This window comes from Heterodontus francisci, chromosome 18, assembly GCF_036365525.1.
Source record: "Heterodontus francisci isolate sHetFra1 chromosome 18, sHetFra1.hap1, whole genome shotgun sequence".
NCBI classification, from domain to species: domain Eukaryota; kingdom Metazoa; phylum Chordata; class Chondrichthyes; order Heterodontiformes; family Heterodontidae; genus Heterodontus; species Heterodontus francisci.
Window position 1 is genome coordinate 51,844,304 of NC_090388.1, and position 19,634 is coordinate 51,863,937.

The following is a 19,634-nucleotide window of genomic DNA, read 5'->3' on the forward strand; positions in this document are numbered from 1 at the left end:
ATCTGTCAATCTCTGCTTTAAACATACTCAATGATTGAGCTTCCACAGTCCTCTGGGGTAGAGAATTCCATAGATTCACAACCCTCTGTGTAAAGAAATTTCTCCTCATCTCTGTCCTAAGTGGCTTCCCCCTTATTTTGAAATTGTGTCCCCTGGTTCTAGAATGCCCAACCAGGGGAAACATCTCAGCTGCATCTACCCTGCCTATCCCTTTAAGTATTTTGTAGTTTTCAATGAGATCACCTCTCATTCTTCGAAACTCTAGAGAATACAGTGCCAGTTTCCCCAATCTCTCTTCATAGGACAAGTCATGGAACAAGTCTGGTGAACCTTCATTGCACTCCCTCTACAGCAATAATATCCTCCCTAAGGTAAGGGGACCAAAACTGCACACAGTACTCCAGGTGCGGTCCAACCAATTGAAGCAAAGAACAGGGCCCCATCTATTAATATATGTAGTTTCCAATATGCGCAAATGCACCACATTGTATTCAAATCCTCTTGCGATAAAGGCTAATATACCATTAGCTTTCCTAATTGCTTGCTGCACCTGCATGTTAGCTTTCAGTGACTTATTGACGAGGACACCCAGGTCCCTTTGTACATCTACACTTCTAATCTTTCACCATTTAAAAAATACTCTGCACATCTGTTCCTCCTTCCAAAATGGATAACCTCACATTTTTCCACATTATATTCCATCTGCCATGTTCTTGCCCACTCACTAAGTCTGTCCAAATTCCCTTGAAGCTGCTTTGCATTTTCCTCACAACACACATTCCCACCTAGTTTTGTGTCATCCATGAACTTGGAAATACATTTGCTCCCCACATCCAAATCATTGATATATATTGTGAACAGCTGGGGCCCAAGCACTGATCCCTGCAGTACCCCACTCATCACAGCCTGCTATCATGAGAATGACCCGTTTATTCCTACTTTCTGCCTGTTAAGCAATCCTTAATCCATACCAGTATATTACCTCCTATCCCATGTGCTTTAATTTTGCTAACCAATCTCCTGTGGGGGACTTTATCAAAAGCCTTCTGAAAATCCAAGTATACCATGTCCACTGACTCCCCTTTACCAATTCTGTTAGTAACATCCTCAAAAAACTCCATTCGTCAAACATGATTTCCCATTCATAAATCTATGTTGACTATGCCCAATCAGATTATAATCCAAGTGTCCATTTACCACATCCTTTAGAATAGATTCTAGCATTTTCCCAATGACTGATATGAGGCTAACAGGTCTGTAATTCCATTTTCTCTCTCCCTCCCTTCTTAAATAGTGGGCTGACATTTACGACTTTTCAATCTGCAGGAACTGCTGTAAAATCTATAGCATTTTGGAAGATGAACACCAATGCATCCACTATCTCCATAGCACAGTGGCGCAGTGGTTAGCCTCACAGTTCCAGTAATCCGGGTTCAATTCTGGGTACTGCCTGTGTGGAGTTTGCAAGTTCTCCCTGTGTCTGTGTGGGTTTCCTCCGGGTGCTCCGGTTTCCTCCCACATGCCAAAGACTTGCAGGTTGATAGGTAAATTGGCCGTTATAAATTGCCCCTAGTATAGGTAGGTGGTAGGGAAATATAGGGACAGGTGGGGATGTGGTAGGAATATGGAATTAGTGTAGGATTAGTGTAAATGGGTGGTTGATGGTCGGCACAGACTCGGTGGGCCGAAGGGCCTGTTTCAGTGCTGTATCTCTAAACTAAACTAAACTACCTCTTTCAATGCTCTGGGATGTAGAATATCAGGTCCTGGGGACTTATTTCCTTCAATTCCTCATTCCCCCTAATCCCTTGGATCTCTAATTCTGGGAGATTTCTTGCATCGTCCTCAGTGAAGACAGACACAAAGTAAACATTTAGCTTCTCTACCATTCCTCTATTCCCCATTATAAATTCTCCTAACTCTGCCTGTAATGGACCCACATTTGTCTTAGCCAAACGTTTCCCTTTTACATAGAAGCTTTTACAGTCCGTTTTTATATTTTTTGCTATCTTACATTCATATTCTTTTCTCCCTTTCTTTACCAGTTTCTTCGTTCTCCTTTGCTGTATTCTAAAATCCTCCCAATCCTCAGGTTTACTACTATTTCTGGCAACTTTATAGGCCTTTTATTTTAATCTTATACAATCCTTAACTTCCTTTGTTATCCACAGTTGACTGCCTTTACTTTTGGGGTTTTTGTGCCTTGAAGGAATGTATAGTTGCTGTAAACTATGTAATATTTCTTTAAAGACTATCCATTGTCTATTGTTACGACCTGGTGAGAAAGGGGTCTAGGGTTCCCTCTCAGCCTTCACCTGGTCTGACCGTAACAGGGTTTAATTTTAAGCACACCGTGTTAAAGTGCCCCTTGGTGAATCCTTGTTCACTGCTTTCCAATTATAAGGCAAAGAAACAAACCAAACAGGATTTCTTAGGTTTCGAGAAGAAAAGTTGAACTTTATTAAACTTAAACTCTAATTCGGTTAATGCCTACGGATACGAGACGCACCCACGATATCATGCGTGTGCGATACACGCATGCAGATAGAGACAGAAAAGAGCAGAAGAAATAAAGTGGAAAAGTTTGAGGCTATCTCTGAAGATGGTTTTGGTTACTGTTCTTCAAGCTCGCTGTAGAGTCCTTGATTGTAGGTCAGTCTTGCTTTTCTTTGGCGCCCAGTATTCTTCTTAAACCTTGTTTGATGTAGGAGACTTTTCTCTCTTGAAGTTCACGTGTCTACAGTGGATCCAGAGGCTTATAGGAAAGAGATGGGAGCAGACAGGAGAGGTCTTCTCAGTCAAGGAGAAAACAGTCTCTCTCAAACTGTTTGTACAATCCAAAAACACTCAGGTTGCCCAGCAGGTTGGTCATGTGGCTAGCTGGTTTGACTACGTCCATTTGTGGATTTGGCCATCTGAGTAGTCATCCTGGAATGTGAGCTTCCTCACCTTCAATTTTTGGTGATCAAAGTCCATTGTGGGTTGAACATGTCAGGAACTGGTCCTTTGTCTCCACAAGCACTGTCTGCTAGCATGTAAATGTTTTTTGCCAGCCATGGCTGATCTGTTTAACAAGACATTTCCTCACTCCAGAAACCATTTAAAATCAATGTTCATATGACAGAATTAATATGGCTCATTTTTGGCAGGTGGGGGTCTGCATAACACTATGCACTGTCATACCTTTTAATGTATTTTCCCAATCCACCTCAGCCAATTTTCTCCTCATACCTTCCTTTGTTCAAATTTAACACCCATCATACCCATTTACCTCTATTTGTGCCTTTAAATCAACTACCTTGTTGCAAATGCTGCATGCATTCAGGTAGAGTGCCCTTAACCTTGTCTTCTTGATATTATTCTGCATTCCTAGCCTAGTTGATGCTCCCCTTTGTTTAGCCTGCCTTCTAATGTCACTTGCTACTTTTCTACTTCCTGTTACCAGCTTTACTTCCTCAGGTTCCCATCCCCCTGACAAGCTAGTTTAAACCCTTCCCAACAGCACTAGTATTGCTTGGATAATAAGTCTAAATGGGGTAGAGGAGCAAAGGGATCTAGGAGTACAGGTATACAAATCACTATAAGTAGCAACACTGGCTAATAAAGCCAATAAAAAAGACAAGCAAGTACTCGGCTTCATTTCTAGAGGGATAGAATTGAAGAACAGTGTTAAACTTGTATCGAACCTTGGTCGATCACACTTGGATTGCTATGCACAGTTCTTCATATGGAGGCACTGGAGAAAGTGTAAAAAAGATTCACAAGGATAATACCAGAAATGGGAGGATATACCAATCAGGAAAGACAGAACAGTTGGGGCTCTTTTCTCTAGAAAAGAGAAGGCTGAGGTTTGTCCTGATAAGAGTTCTTTAAGATAGTGAAAGGGTTTGATAGGGTAGATATAGTGAAAATGTTTCCACTTGTGGGTGAATCCAAAACACTAATAAATCCAATAGGAAATTCAGGAGAAACCTCTTTATTCCAAGTGTGCTAAGAATGTGGAACTTGCAACCACAAGAAGTATTTGAGGCAAATAGCGTAAATGCATTTAGAAGAGATAAGCACATAAGGGGAAAGGAATAGAAGGATATGTTGATAGGGTTAGATGAAGAGAGTTTTTTAAAAGAGGGTTTGGAAGGTGCTGTCTAAGGAGCCTTGGTGCATTGCTGCAGTGCATCTTGTAGATGGTACACACTGCTGCCACTGTGCGTCGATGGTGGAGGGAGTGAATGTTTGTAGATGGGGTGCCAATCAAGTGGGCTGTTGGAGCTGCACTCATCCAGGCCAGTGGAGAGTATTCCATCACATTCCTGACTTGTGCCTGTAGATGGTGGAAAGGCCTTGGAGAGTCAGGAAATGTGTCACACGCTACAGAACACCCAGCCTCTGACCTGCTCTTGTAGTCATGGTCCAGTTAAGTTTCTGGTCAATGGTGACCCCCAGGATATTGATGGTGGGTGATGGTAATGCCATTGAATGTTACGAATAGGTGGTTAGACTTGTTTGTTGGAGATGGTAATTGCCTGGCACTTGTGTGGTGCGAATGTTATCAGGCCAAGCCTGAATGTTGTCCGGATCTTGTTGCATATGGGCACTGACTCCTTCATTATCTGAGGAGTTACAGATGGAACTGTACACTGTACAATTATCAATGATTGCCCCCACTTCTGATCTTATGGTGAATGAAAGGTCATTGATGAAGCAGCTGAAGATGATTGGGCCTAGGACACTACCCTGAGGAGCATTTGCAGCAATGTCCTCAGGTTGAGATGATTAGTCTCAAACAACCAGAACCATCTTCTTTTGTGCTAGGTATGACCCCAACCAGTGGAGAATTTTCCCCAAGTTTCCAATTTACTTCAATTTTACCAGGGCTCCTCGATGCCAGACTTGGTCAAATGCTGCCTTGATGTCAAGAGTAGTGACTCTTATCTCACATCTAGAATTCCATTCTTTTGTCCTTGTTTGGACCAAAACTGTAATGATGTCTGGAGCTAAGTGGTTCTGATGGAATCAAAACTGAGCCTCAGTGAGCAGGTTATCGCAGAGTGTGTGATACTTGATAGCACTGTCGACAACACCTTCCATTATTTTGCTGATGCTTGAGAGTAGACTGATGGGGTGGTAATGGGCCAGATTGGATTTGCCCTGTTTTTTGTGGACAGAACATACCTGGACAATTTTCCACATTGATGGGTAGTTGCCAATGTTGTAGCTGTACTGGAACAGCTTGGTTAGGGGCATGGCTAGTTCTGGAGCACGTCGTCAGTACTACAGCTGGAATGTTGTTAGGGCCCATAGCCTTTGCTGTATCCACTGCATTTAGCTGTGTCTTGATATCATTGGAGTGAAGACTGGCTTCTATGATAGTCAGGACCTCAGGAGGAGGCCGAGATGGATCATCAACTCAGCAGTCTGGCTGAAGATTGTTGCAAATGCTTCAGCCTTGTATTTTACGATGATGTGCTGGGCTCTGCCATCATTGGGTATGGGGATGTTTGTGGAGCCTTTTCCTCTGGTTAGTTGTTTAATTGTCCACCACCATTCATGACTGGATGTGGCAGACTGCAGAGCTTAGATCTGATCCATTGGTTGTGAGATGACTTGGCTCTGTCCATGGCATGCTGCTTCTGTTGTTTAGCATGCTTGTAGTCCAGTACTGTGGCTTCACCAGGTTGGCATCCCATCCTTAGGTTTGCCTGGTGCTGTTCCTGATATGCTATCCTGCATTCGTCATTGAACCAGGGTTGTTACCCTGGTTTGACGGTAAGGGTAGGGTGAGGTATGTGTTGGGTCATGAGGTTACATTTTGTGGTTGAATACAATTCTGCTGCTGCTGACCCATAGCATCTCATGGATGCCCATTTTTGAGCTGCTAGATCTGTTCTGAATCTATCCCTAGTTAGCACAGTGTTAGTGCCACATGCCATGATGGAGTGTGTCCTCCGTGTAAAAATTGGGACTTCGTCTCCACAACGATTGTGCAGTAGTCACTCCTACCAATAATGTCACGGACAATTGGATCTGCGACAGGTAGATTGGGGAGGATGGGGGTCAAGTAGGGTTTCCCTTGTGTTGGTCTCTTACCACTTGCTGCCAGCCCAGTCTGGCAGATATGTCCTTCAGGATTCAGCCAGCTCGGTCGGTAATAGTGCTCATGAGCTACTTTTGGTGATGGACATTGAAGTCCCCCACCCAGAGTACATTGTGTGCCCTCGCCACTCTCAGTACCTCTTCAAAATGGCATTCAACATGGAGGAGTACTGATTTATCAGTTGAGGGAGGGTGATAGGTGGTAATCAGCAAGTTTCCTTGCCCATTTTTGGCATGATGCCATGAGCCTTCGGGGCCACTTTCTCCTGATTGTATATCACTGTGCTGCTGCCAAATCTGGTGGGTCTGTTCTGCCAGTGGGATGGTGATGGAGCAGTATGGGACATTGGCTGTAAGGTATGATTTGGTGAGTATAGCTTGCCAGGCTGGGGCTTGACTACTGTGTGGGACAGCTCTTCCAATTTTGCCACAGATCCAGTTAGTGAGGAGGATTTTTCGGGTTGATTGGGCTAGGGGTGCCTTTGTCAGGAGAGAAGTAGTGGTAATGTCACTGAACTAGTAATCCAGAGGCCTGGCCTCTGTCTTGGGGACACAGGTTCAAATTCCACCACGCCAGCTGGTAGAATTTTAATTCATTTAATTAATAAAAATCTGGAATTGAAAGCTAGTCTCAGTAATGGTGCCATGAAACTATCATCAATTGTCGTAAAAACCCAACTGGTTTACTAATATTCTTTAAGGAAGGAAATCTGCTGTCCTTACCTGGTCTGGCCTACATGTGACTCCAGACCCACAGCAATGTGGTTAACACTTAACTGCCCTCTGAAATGGCTTGGAAAGCCACTCAGTTGTCAAGGGCAATTAGGGATGGGCAACAAATGCTGGCCTTGCCAGTGAAAGAATCCCATGAAAGAATTTTTTTAAAAAATCTGGTGCCTAGGTCAATGCCAGATGGTCCATTTGGTTTTCTTACATGACCTTTCTACAGCAGTTTGATACAGCTGGATGGCTTTCTGGGCCATTTCAGAGGGCAGTTAAGGATCAACCAGCATCTCTCCACAGATGATGCCAGAATTGCTGAGTATGTCCAGCAGTTTCTGTTATTTTTTTTCAGATTTCCAGCATCCACACTATTTTGCTTTCGTGTAACAGTCAACCACATTGCTGTGGGTCTGGAGTCAGGATGGAAGATTATCTTCCCTAAAGGACACTAATAAACCAGACAGGGTTTTATGATAATCCTATAGTTTTGTAGCATTTTACTTCCAGATTTATTTAATTAATTGAATTTAAACTTTCCCAGCTGCCGTGATGAGATTTGAACTCATGTTCCCAAAGCATTAAACCAGGCTCTAGATAACTAGTCCAGCAACATCACTGTTATACCACTGCTCCCACTGACAAGGTTGCGTACAGTCTGGTTCAGCCTCAGACAGTTACCAGGGCAAGGGACTGAGTCAGTGGCGAGGGAGCAAATTTTGTGGTGGGGATTGAAGACAATGGCTTCAGCCTTTCCACTATTTAATTGGAGGAAATTTTGTTGGACAAGCATGTCAATTTAGAGTCAGTGAAGGGGTTGAGAGCTGAGTGTCATCAGCATACATGTGGAAACTGTTGTGTTTTCAGGTGATGTCACTGAGGGGAAGCATGTAGATGAGAAATAGGAGGCAGCCAAGGGTAGATGTTCAGGGGTCACCAGAGGTAACTCTGTGGGAGCTGGAAGAGAATCTATTACAAGTGATTCTCTAGCTACGATTGGATCAAAGTGAGTGCAGTCCCACCCAGCTGGATGACAGTGGAGAGGTGTTGGAGGAGGATGGTGTGATAAACCATGTCAAAGGCTGCAGACAGGTAGAGAAGGATAAGGAGGGGTAGTTTACCTTAGTCACAGGCAAATATTATGCCATTTGTGACGTCGTTAAGAGTTGTTTTGGTACTGTGGCAGGGGTGGAAACCTGATTGGGGGGATTCAAACATGAAGTTCCAGGAAGATGGACACAAAGTTGTGAGGCTACAACACATTCAAGGACTTCATGGTCAGCAGGATTAATGCCAGAAGAGGATGAAAGGTGAATTTAATTTTTTTGAAATGGTTTCTTTGAGCCACTACGGCTCCTCTGAGTCTCACAAGGAAACTTTAGGCCTTCTCTGCCCAGGATTATGATCAGCTGTGGACCAGCCCTTGACCCACGTACCTGACTGCAGACTATCTGACAGCAGCCATGTGCTGGCAATCATCTTTCTCTCCCCACTTTGGCTACGTAGTGATGCTGTCTAGGAGTCACACTTCAAACATGGAAATGAAGAGTTAAAACGTCCCAGACCTCACACTGATGCACTAAGTGAGCTTGACACTTGTCCTCCCCAGGCAGCACTCATGCCCTGAGTAAAAATCAGGATCTGATTTTAAGGGTGAAGGTGGTAGCTATTGATTGGACATGTGATATAAATATTGTTACGATCATCTAGTTTCATGGTTTATATTAATATTGAGGTAATCTTTTCGCTTTAGGGAAATTAAATTTGTAAATGTAATTGAAACTCTGGAATTTAGAAGTTGCCAGACCACCCAAGATATTTACCCTTCAAAGATTTTTCCATGTGTACTTACAGGGTCAAAGAGGGGGGGGGAGTCTTAAAACAGCAAGTGGACCATTTAGTTGAGGAACTAAAGAAAGTGGGCTGCATTTTAAAAGCCCGCCGCGGAAATAGGCGATGGGCGTAAAAATTTGCGGCTCGCTAGCACGGGGCTCATGTTGTGAAGCCACCGCGATTCCAAATGTGGCAGCTCATTACTATGTCCACAGCGGCGGCCTACCCCCACACCCCCATTGACATGGAGGGGGTGGGCGAGCTGTCGCTGGCAATGGCATCCACTGCCAATGTGCAGGCGCAGGCACCATTTTTAAAGGGCTTAGAGCCCCAAATTGCATGTTAAATTTTGAAAGGGCCAGTTATTGTACATTGGAAAAAATGAATTTAAAAGTCTTCCCATGCCCTCTCCCAACCCCCCAATGGCATTAAACTTCATTTCAGCCCTTTCCCCACACCCCCCCGGAATACCTACCGTCATTAAATGACCTTTCCCCCGCCTCCCCCAAAGTTCAGACCCTTTGTCCTGTACCCCTTCCCATCCTCCCCCCAACCAATCTGAGGAGTTTGACCCTGCTGCCTACCGCGCTGAAAAATGCTCCACCTGCCCCTCCCCTCAGGAGTCACACCTTGTTTCCCCGAATGGGGATTTGAAGGCGGGGTATTGCTCGCTGCCCGAATGAAGATCGGTGCGACCATTTAAGGAGGCGATGGGACCTTCATTATATCAGGTATGTAAATTAATTTACATATGGAAATCATGGTCCTGTCGCCGAGTGGCGGGCTGGCTGCCACGAGGCCTCGCCGCTGCAGAGAACAGTACGGGGCCTGCCGGCATTGGGCCTCCTCCATTCCTATCTTCATTGCCCCCCGCTACTGTTCCCGGCATCGGAGAGGCTTTAAAATCCAGCCCAGTAATTCCAAAGAGAACTTTGTTCGCAATTGAATTATTCATGTAGGCTCAGGATCAAAGGCGTTGTTTTGAAGCCAGAAGTTAAATTAGTTTAAATTTCTATCTAGGACATCCCAGATGTACCACATTGCTACAGAGATAGAATATGCAGGGAGATGCTGTTTGGTCAGGTGTTTTATCTCTGTGATTTCTCACAGAAAGCCAGTCTATGTTTTGGAGCAGCTTGAGCTAGGCAGAGTGAGAATCTGCCAGAAGCTGGAACAAGAAGCAGAGCGAGGCCATCAGGAACCAGGGTCGTTTCTGATTTGGAGTGACTAGGCAAGGATGCTAGTTAGGTCCTTGCTCGGGCTGGGGAAATCCAAATTTATGAGGTGTTAAAGTATGGCTGGAGGGTTCGCCTAACTGGACGCTAGAGGGAGAATCCCCAAGAAACACCTCACCTCGGAAGATAGCTGAGAAACTAAGGAGAATCAGAGTGAATTCCTGGAAGCTGTGACACACCTTGGATTGGTTTCAGGAGAAGTGAATGAACCCTCAAGATCCTGTAAAGTGTAGGGGAACTCTTGGGTGGAAGTAAAGGTCAAACTGGGAGTTTTCTGTTGAGATTTTTGGGTTTAAAGTATAAGATTTTAAGTTCTCTGGTGATTTTGGATTTAAAGTATAAGTGATTACAAATTACAGTGTTAAGTTAGTAGTGCTTGCTTTAACTCTTGAACAGTAAAGGTTTTGTTTAAAACATGAAATTATCTGGCATAAGTAATAACTGGGAGTTCAAATTTCTTTTTAACGAGTTACTGGTCTCTACTGGGATTATAACAGTATTTCTTTAAAAATTGAAAGAAATAATGTTTTTATTAATCCATAAAAGTTTAGGGAAGACATGAATATTTAGTCATCTATTTAAGAACATATTAAGGTTGTATACATTGAGATGCTGCAGCCTGAAAAAAGTGGATGGAGTTGGATTGGAGTCATTGGTCAAAGAGTGGATGGGATTAAATGATGAGAACCAATGAATTGATGAGGAATCAAAGGATGTACCAACAAATGTAGCAAAAATGTAATCTATCCAATAGGTAGGGAGTATGTATTATACTACATTCTTCTTTGGGCCTCCTTATCTCGAGAGACAATGGATATGCGCCTGGAGGTGGTCAGTGGTTTGTGAAGCAGCGCCTGGAGTGGCTATAAAGGCCAATTCTGGAGTGACAGGCTCTTCCACAGGTGCTGCAGAGAAATTTGTTTGTCGGGGCTGTTGCACAGTTGGCTCTCCCCTTGCGCCTCTGTCTTTTTTCCTGCCAACTACTAAGTCTCTTCGAGTCGATACTACATTGTTACTGCATATAACACTCCTGTATATGTTATACAACAAACTACTGAAAGTAACACATGCTGTCCAATATCTTGCAGGGCCAAAGGGGTACTGAAAAGCTCAGAAATTCTACTTGATAATCACCTTTATTGACAACAGTTATATTAAAATTAATTGCAACTTGCTAAATTTATGCTTTCGAAATGGAGAATAAGTGTTCAGCTCAGTTTCTGGTACCAATGTGGTAACAATAATTCACCTCATCTCCCATAGCAAAGCAGGTGTCTGTATGACTTTGCCTATTGTCGATCTGTTTGGTAAGTCTCACAAGTAAAATTATTTACCTTATCTCACTGGTGGGATATGACATCTCCTATCTATTAATTATGGATGATGCCCTCCCTTAACAAATAAAAAGTTTCAAATGAGGTCAAGTAAAGCAGGTAGCACCACATTCTGAAGTAATTTTGTGTGTTCACTAATATTAAGGATTTCAATCTTGGGAAAAGAAACTCTTCCAGATATTGTTCCCAGCATCAACATTGAGTTTCCCTAACACAGCTATAGCATCAATTACGTGTGAAGTAACAATTCTGTGATTGTCCTTGAACAACAGGATCATTTTCAACTTCATTGCTTAGCAGAATGGAGCTGATTATCCACCTATTGTACAACCAGTCCAATTTTCAACCTATTGATTTAAATGGAATAAAAATCGGGTGGTTTCTATAATGGATGGATGATTTCTCTGCTAAGTTACCATCCAGGTGGTTGGAAATGATCCCCAATGTACCGTGGCCTCAACCTTTGTGGGTGCTGTACCAGTGTTCTGTACTGGACACACGATCATTCTTGATGCTGATATAGCTATCAATTCAGGGTCAATTTGTGTTATATTTTGAGCAGTTTAATGGTGTGGATTCTTAGGAATTGGAATAATAATCCTCCATAATTATTTAACCAAGGATCCTTTAAGCCAACTTCAGAGAACACTTTTGTACCCATCCCCAGGACGACTCTGTCAAACATTTCCTCCATCATATTACATTGTTTTATATTATAGTTCAGAAAATTATGGTTCCAATTCTGCACAAGTTTAATATCTGGCTATTGTTCATCAACTCAAACTCAGCGGCTGCCATCTGACCAGGTCTCCCGGGAGTTATTATTTGCTGTCGGTGGTGGGTGCCTTGTTCTCGCAATAGTATGTCGGTTTCTGCCATACTCTGTCAATGATCTGCTGTGGGTTCACACTGTCTGTGCTGATCACTGTGGAGATGGCTTCTTGTGACCGTAGCGAGTAGCTGGCAGCCAACAACCCCATCCTGATGCAGGTGTGGGTCTCCTGTGCCGTCAGAATGCCCGCTACAATTCCAGCAGCAAGGCTGTAAAGAAAAACATGACATTATCCAGCAAAGAATTTCCAAAAAATATAACCAGCAGTCTTTTGAAAAATATGAGCTGTGTGGTTGTCACGAGTCACTGGGCCTTGACATCCCACTTTGCATGCTGTAGGCATGTGGAGCAGCTTGCACACCTGGGGAATGACCCTCACTTGCAGAAATGCACAATGGAAATATTCAAACATTAACTAACTCTTCTTGTGTGGGAATTTCACTAATTCTTGTGCTTTAGAAATGGATTACTGCAGAAGGCTAACTATTCAAAGGGAGACCCAGGCGACTCGAAAATGAAAGGAGAAGAATAAGCCAAGACATGAGAGGCATGTGACAGATACAAAGGCATGGAGGATATCCCTGAGAAAGAAAAGCCAGTGAACTACAGGAAGAACCAGAAATTGTCAAAAACATTCAGGAATGTGTGTGATAGGCGGTGGGGGGAGTGGGAGTGGGGGGGGGGGGGGTTGATGGGGGAAGGTATTAAGGAGCAACCATAAGAAAGTATAACTAATATGATTAAACGGCAGTGTAGTGTGCTGGAGTAGATTTGTGTCATTATAGGAAGGGACAGGACTCGGGCTTGTGCCCAATACCACCACCATCTTGCAAGTTCCCTGTTTTAAGACATACCAGGAGAGACAGTGGGATACCTTGTGAAGATCAGGAGATTTCCCACAAGGGACGGAGCAAAAATGAGAGGATTAGTCTCATTTCGCTCATCTGCTGGGACACTTTATGTACTTCCTGGCAGCCTATTACAAGATTGCCAGCACATCAAGAGAAAGCTGTTTGGTGTGGGATAACAAACAAAAAAAAAAGAGAAAAAGAAGCAACATTCAGCCCTATTTCACCCATCCACCCTCCAAAAATCTTTTTAAAGTTAGAACCCTCGTCATTACCCAATGAGTCTGAGCAATATTTTCCTCACTCCTCAAAGTGATCATTGTCACAAATTAAAAAGTAATGGAGGGCGTATCTCCAAGGTCTGTGGAAAGCAGAGCTACATCTCAAATACTGGTATGTGGACAACTGAACAAGAGGAAATCTAGAAAGGTTAGTACAAGGTGGCATCAAGTGCTGGGGTTCTAATACAACATAAAAGCAAATACTGCAGATGCTAGGAATCTGAAATATAAACAGGAAATGCTGCAAATATCAGATCAGGTAGCATCTGTGGAGAGAGATAGAGTCAATGACTTATTGTCAGAATCATAGAATTGTTACAGCAAAGAAGGTGCCATTTGACCCGTTGAGTCCATACCATCTCTGTGGAAGAGCAATTCAGCTAGACCCCCTACCCTGTCCTTTCCCTGTAACTCTGAAAATTTCTTTCCTTCATGTGCTTATCCAATACCCTTTTGAAAGCCAGCATTGAATCTGCCTCCACCACACTCTCAAGCATTGCATCCAAGATCCTAACCACTCACTGCATAAAAATGTTTTTCCTCATGTCGTCTTTGGTTGTTTCGTCAATCACCTTAAATCATTGTCCTCTGGTTCTCGATCCTTCTGCCAACAGAAAGTTTCTCCTGATCTATTCTGTCCGGACCCCTCATGATTTTGAACACCTCTATCAAATCTCCTCTTAATCTTTTCTTCTCTAAGAACAACCACCTCAGCTTCTCCAATCTATTCACATTATAAAGGTTCATCATAACTCCCTTGCTTTTGTACTCTACGCTTCTATTTATAAGGCCTGGATCTCTAATGCCTTTATAACCACTTTCTCAATCTGCCCTACCACTTTCAGCAATTTAATGAACTAGTAAAATTAGAGATGCAACAGGTTTTAAGCAAATACTTAGGCAAAGAAATGGAGGGAAGGGTAAAGTACAAAAGGGAAGGTCTTTGATAGGGTGGAAGCCAAGAGAGATTGAAAGAAAGGAATGATGGTGTAAGGCAAAAGAAGGTGGTAATGGGACAAGTAAAGAAACAAAAGATGGATCTAGAGGAGCTGAAAATGGCAACAACAGAATCATTACAAATACCTGTCTGAAAAAATGGAAGCAGTCTGAAATTGTTCAACTCTATATTGAGTCCGGAAGGCTGTAAAGTGACTATCGAAAGATGAAGTGCTGTTCTTTGAAGTTCCATTGAGCTTCATTTGAACAGTGTAGGAAGCTGGGGTCAGAGAGGTCAGAGTGCAAGTGGAGTGGAGAATTAAATTGTCAAGCAACCGGAAGCTCACTTGCAGATTAAATCAAGGTGTTCAGCAAAGTGATAACCCAATGGTTTTTCCAGTATAGAGGAGACTGCATTGTGAGCAGTGAATACAGCAAACTAAATTGAAAGTACAAGTAAATTGCTGCTTCACATGGAAGGTGTGTTTGGGGACCTGGGCAAAGAACAAAGAACAAAGAAAATTACATCACAGGAACAGGCCCTACGGCCCTCCAAGCCTGCGCCGATCCAGATCCTCTATCTAAACCTGTCTCCTATTTTCTAAGGGTCTGTATCTCTTTACTTCCTGCCCATTCATGTATGAGAAGGGACGAGGTAAAAGGGCAGGCGTTGCAACTGGAATTCTAATGGTCTTTTATTTTTAACTGCAACAAGAAGAGAGGGGCAGGCAGATGTTAGGAATTCATCACTTTGTCAAATGGAGAAGTGAGAAACTGGAGGATAGGTTTACTTTTTAGTGGTTACTTGCAAAGCGACACTGGAGGAAGTGAGAGCAGGTCACTTCCTGATCAGGTACTGGGACACCTGGAAACCAAGGTACCAAAGTAGGCATCACCTTAACTCTGTGATGTGTGTGCAGATTATAAAATCACTGCCTGGAGTTCAAGCAATAATTGATAACTCTCTGATGTCACTGACAGTCTTAGTCGGGATAATGGACTAACATTTGTCCCTTGTAAGAGCATTTCCAGAGGATCGCTTCAATCTGAACTGACAGTCCTCAATGGATTTTGAATATGCAGCAATGAGCCAATCAAATTATTGTATTCATTGCTTTTTCTGTTGCGTAGCACAGATTACAACATGTATCTTTTTCAAGATATGTTGACCTAGACAGCAGAGTGAAGAATTTTGGAGCTGCAACAGGATCATCGCTGAATACCCACCATCAACATCCTGGGGGTTACCACTGACCAGGCACAACTAGGTCAGCCCCATAAATACTGTGGCTACAAAAGCAGGTCAGAGGCTGGGAATTCAGTGGCAAGTGACTCACCTTCTGACTCTCCAAAGCCTGTCCACCATCTACAAGGCACAAGTCAGGAGTGTGATGGAATACTCTCCACTTGCCTGGATGGGTGCAGCTCCAACAACACTCAAAAAGCTCAACACCATCCAGGACAAAGCAGCTTGCTTGTTTGCCATCCCATCCACCACCTTCAACATTCACTACCTCCATCACCAGTGCATTGTCTACTGTGTGCAACATAGATTAAAAAGGAGAATCGAGTGTGCCATCTCAGTACAGTCCTATGAAATGAGCAAACGAATGCTGGATGTCTATGTGACTCCATGTGCAACATTCTAATGGTTGGAGTCTGCCGTGTGATTTAACATACTGTTCTAATGTTAGTAGTGGAAAGTGGAAAATTCTAAAACTTAGCCGAGCCATGGGAGGAGTTATAGACTGAAAACTGCCTTTCTGTCCAATCAAGGTGCCATCAAGAACCAACAGATTCTCTTAATCGCCAAATAAATAAGGAATATATGTCAACACATTTGAATACTCAACTTAATACGACAGCTAGATCTGACTGCATAACTCATGAGGAATGGAGATGTGAATGATTGATGACACTGACCCCAGCCTATGGTTAGATGTTATATCTAATATGTTTGTGACTCTTTTTCTCTTGATATCAAGGTAAAAGGGCCTTAGTGCTAAAAATGGCTAGTACAATAGAATATCCTAAACACTGGGGATAAACAGGTGAATTTCACAGCAGGAGAGAAACAAATGGAAGCTGCAGCCACTGCATTGACCCATCACTGTGGAGGTATTTTCCTCTAAAATACCTTCTGTTTATTCCCTATTGATTTCCATTCCTAGTCTCTTTGGGCCATGCGATAACTGACACTAGAAGGTCTTCCATGATTTTTCATGTCTATTCTCTATCCCTTTCCCTCTCCTGCTGTCAGTAATTGCCGCTGATTCAGGCTTTGTCTTGGCACATTGTGGACATTTAATGGACAGTAATTATGGTAACCAGCATCTTCCATTTTGAAAATAGAGAGGATTAAAAATGTCACAGGAAACATCATTTGCTATTTTCCTTATTAATATCAGAGCATATGTTGTGGTTACAAGCGAAAACCTTTGTAGAGCTGGGATGGCCATTCCCCAGGACTAAAGAAGCTGTTGACAGTTGGGAGAATCTGAACGTTGAACCTGTTAAAATAGAAGATAAAAAATGTGCAGCTATGGTATTGCACTAGTAGGCTGAGCTGACATCCAAGGGCGGAAATCCAAGTTTATCCAAATGTAGGTGCTTAGGTAGAGCCAAGTCAAAATCCCAAACTGTGCCAATTTCAGTCTCCAATAAACTATGACATGCCTGTTTATTCCAAGAATGGAAACTTTGAGCTGAGCCAAGCTTCCCTTTGAACAGTTCAAATCACTCACACCTCTAGCTCTGTTCTAGAATTGGCTCACATTCAGCGATAGCCCACTTGCTGATCCCTAGTTTAAAATGGATAAAGCCTTTGCACAATTGAGCTCCCTGCTTGAGTTTAACCCTTTCATACCCAGAGATCTCCACTAACATCAAGGCATAATCATTTTGAAGAATTCCTCAATTTTAGAAGTTACACATTTCACTCCAGAATCTGTTTGAACACCCACACTAACTCAAATGTCACTGATAGAAAAGGTACAGATGCATGTGATGATTTTTGTTGCAGACTAATTTAAAGGCCTTCTGGTGAACTTTGGCATTAAATAATAAATGGTGCTGCAGTAAATTTTTCTGACAGCAACCAACTGCTGTGCTGCTGGGGAGTCCAGTGTTTCTGTTGGGAGTGGAAGTTAGAAGTTTCAATTTGACATCAGAAACAGATTGCCATAACTGTCATAACTGGGGTCTGACTCAATTAAGTGGTCATGTTGTAATTTCTCCACACGTTAGGTGTTAAACCCAACAGCCCAACAGCAGCAGATGGGAAAAACAAATGAAAGTTCAAAAAAATCTAGCTGTGGCCCAAGATTTGCTTCATCAGTGGGGATTCATGGATACTTGAAAGGGAAACATTTGTAGGGTTATGGGGAAAGGGCAGAGGAGTAAGTCTAATTGATTGCTTTTTCCAAAGAGTGAGCACAGGAATGATGGGCTGAATGGCCTCCTTCTGTGTTGTACCATTCTATGATTCTAGAAAGAGTAAGTCTCGTTCTTGCTAACCCATTTGGATAGTTGCCAATGGAAGTGGTATCTATGCACTGCAGACAACTGGCGATTTGAAATGGTCTAACATTTCTTTTCCTTCAGTTTATTATTCAGCCGATAGTTTGCCATTTCTTGCAGAGCCTGTGCAGGTGTTGGTACTGAAAACCTGTCAGTGGTTCCTACTGCCTTTACCACAGCTGTTGCAATAACATTAAGTCTATCCCAAAGCCCGACTTGTAAACAGGGTGGCAAAACATATCTTGCAAGTAATAAGATACTCCGATACCAGCCATAAAAATAGGTAAAATAGTTTCACAAATGCCTGCATGGCCCTTGTTCACCTTTAGTAATTCCCTCTGACCCATGGGAAAGCAAAATAATACAACTGCAGAAGGCAGAAGGTCGAATTTGAATTCAATTAAATCTGGAATTAAAAATAGTCTAATGATGGCCATGAAACCATTGTTGATTGCTGTAAAAACCCATCTGGTTCTCTAATGTCCTTTACAGGAGGAAATCGTCTAGCCTACATGTGACTCCAGACCCACAGCAATGTGACTGACTCTTAAAATGCCCTCTGAAATGGTCTACCAAGCCACTTAGTTGTAACTAACCACTACAAAGTCAATAAGGAATGAAACCAGATGGACCAAGGCACCGAAAACCACAACAGCAAACCCAGCCCTGTCGATCCTGCAAAGTTCTCCTTACTAACATCTGGGGGCTTATACGAAATTTGGGAGAGCTGTCCCACAGACAAGTCAAGCAACAGTCTGACATAGTCATACTCACGGGATCATACCTTACAATGTCCCAGACACCGCCATCACCATTCTCGGGTATGTCCTGTCTCACCAGCAGGAGAGACCCAGCAGAGGTGGCGACACAGGGGTATAAAGTCAGGAGGGAGTTGCCCTCAGAGTCCTCAACATCGACTCCGAACCCCATGAAGTCTCATGGCATCAGGCCGAACATGGGCAAGGAAACCTCCTGCTGATTACCACCTACCACCCCCCTCAGGCGATGAATCAGTACTCCTCCATGTCGAACAGCACTTTGGAGGAAGCACTGAGGGTGGTAAGGGTGCAGAATGTACTCTGGGTGAGGGACTTTAATATCCACCACCAAGAGTGGCTCGGCAGCACCATTACTGACCGAGCTGGCTGAGTCCAGAGGACATAGCTGCTAGACTGGGTCTGCGGCAGGTGGTGAGGGAACCAACACGAGGGAAAAACATACCTGACCTCGTCCTCACCAATCTACCTGCCGCTGATGCATCTGTCCATGACAGTATTGGTAGGAGTGACCACTGCACAGTCCTTGTGGAGACAAAGTCCCATCTTCACATCGAGGATACCCTCCATCGTGTTGTGTGGCACTACCACTGTGCTAAATTGGATAGATTTTGAACAGATCTAGCAATGCAAATTTGGGCACCCGTGAGACGCTGTGGGCCACAGCAGCAGCAGAATTGTAATCAACCACATGTAACCTCATGGCCCGGCATATCCCCCTCTCTACCATTACCATTAAGCCGGGGGACCAAACCTGGCTCAATGAAGAGTGCAGCAGGGCATGCCAGGAGCAAAATGAGGTGTCAACCCGGTAAAGCTACAACTCAGGCCAAACAGCGTAAGCAGCATGCGATAGACAGAGCTAAGCGATCCCATAACTAAAGGATCAGATCTAAGCTCTGCAGTCCTGCCACATCCAGTCGTGAATGGTGGTGGACAATTAAACAACTAACTGGAGGAGGTGGCTCCACAAATATCTCCATCCTCAATGATGGAGGAGCCTAGCACATCAGTGCATAAGATAAGGCTGAAGCATTTGCAACAATCTTCAGCCAAAGGTGTCGAGTGGCTGATCCATCTCGGCCTCCTCAGCATCCCCAGCATCACAGCTGCCAGTCTTCAGCCAAATCGATTCACTCCAATATCAAGAACTGGCTGAAGGCACTGGATACTGCAAAGGCTACGGGCCCTGATAACATTTCGGCAATAGTACTGAGTACAATTGTA

At 43.5% G+C, this 19,634-nt stretch overlaps 1 protein-coding gene across 1 annotated transcript in view; it reads right to left on the reverse strand.

Annotated features, from left to right (window-relative positions):
• Window positions 1-10,998: 10,998 nt before the first annotated feature.
• zgc:136858 (uncharacterized protein LOC678543 homolog) overlaps window positions 10,999-19,634 on the reverse strand; it is a 102,872-nt gene continuing 94,236 nt past the window's right edge. The window contains 2 exon segments of the mRNA XM_068050750.1: window positions 10,999-12,053; window positions 12,055-12,256. Of these exon segments, the coding sequence (XP_067906851.1) occupies window positions 12,000-12,053; window positions 12,055-12,256 (256 nt within the window). The 3' untranslated portion in view covers window positions 10,999-11,999.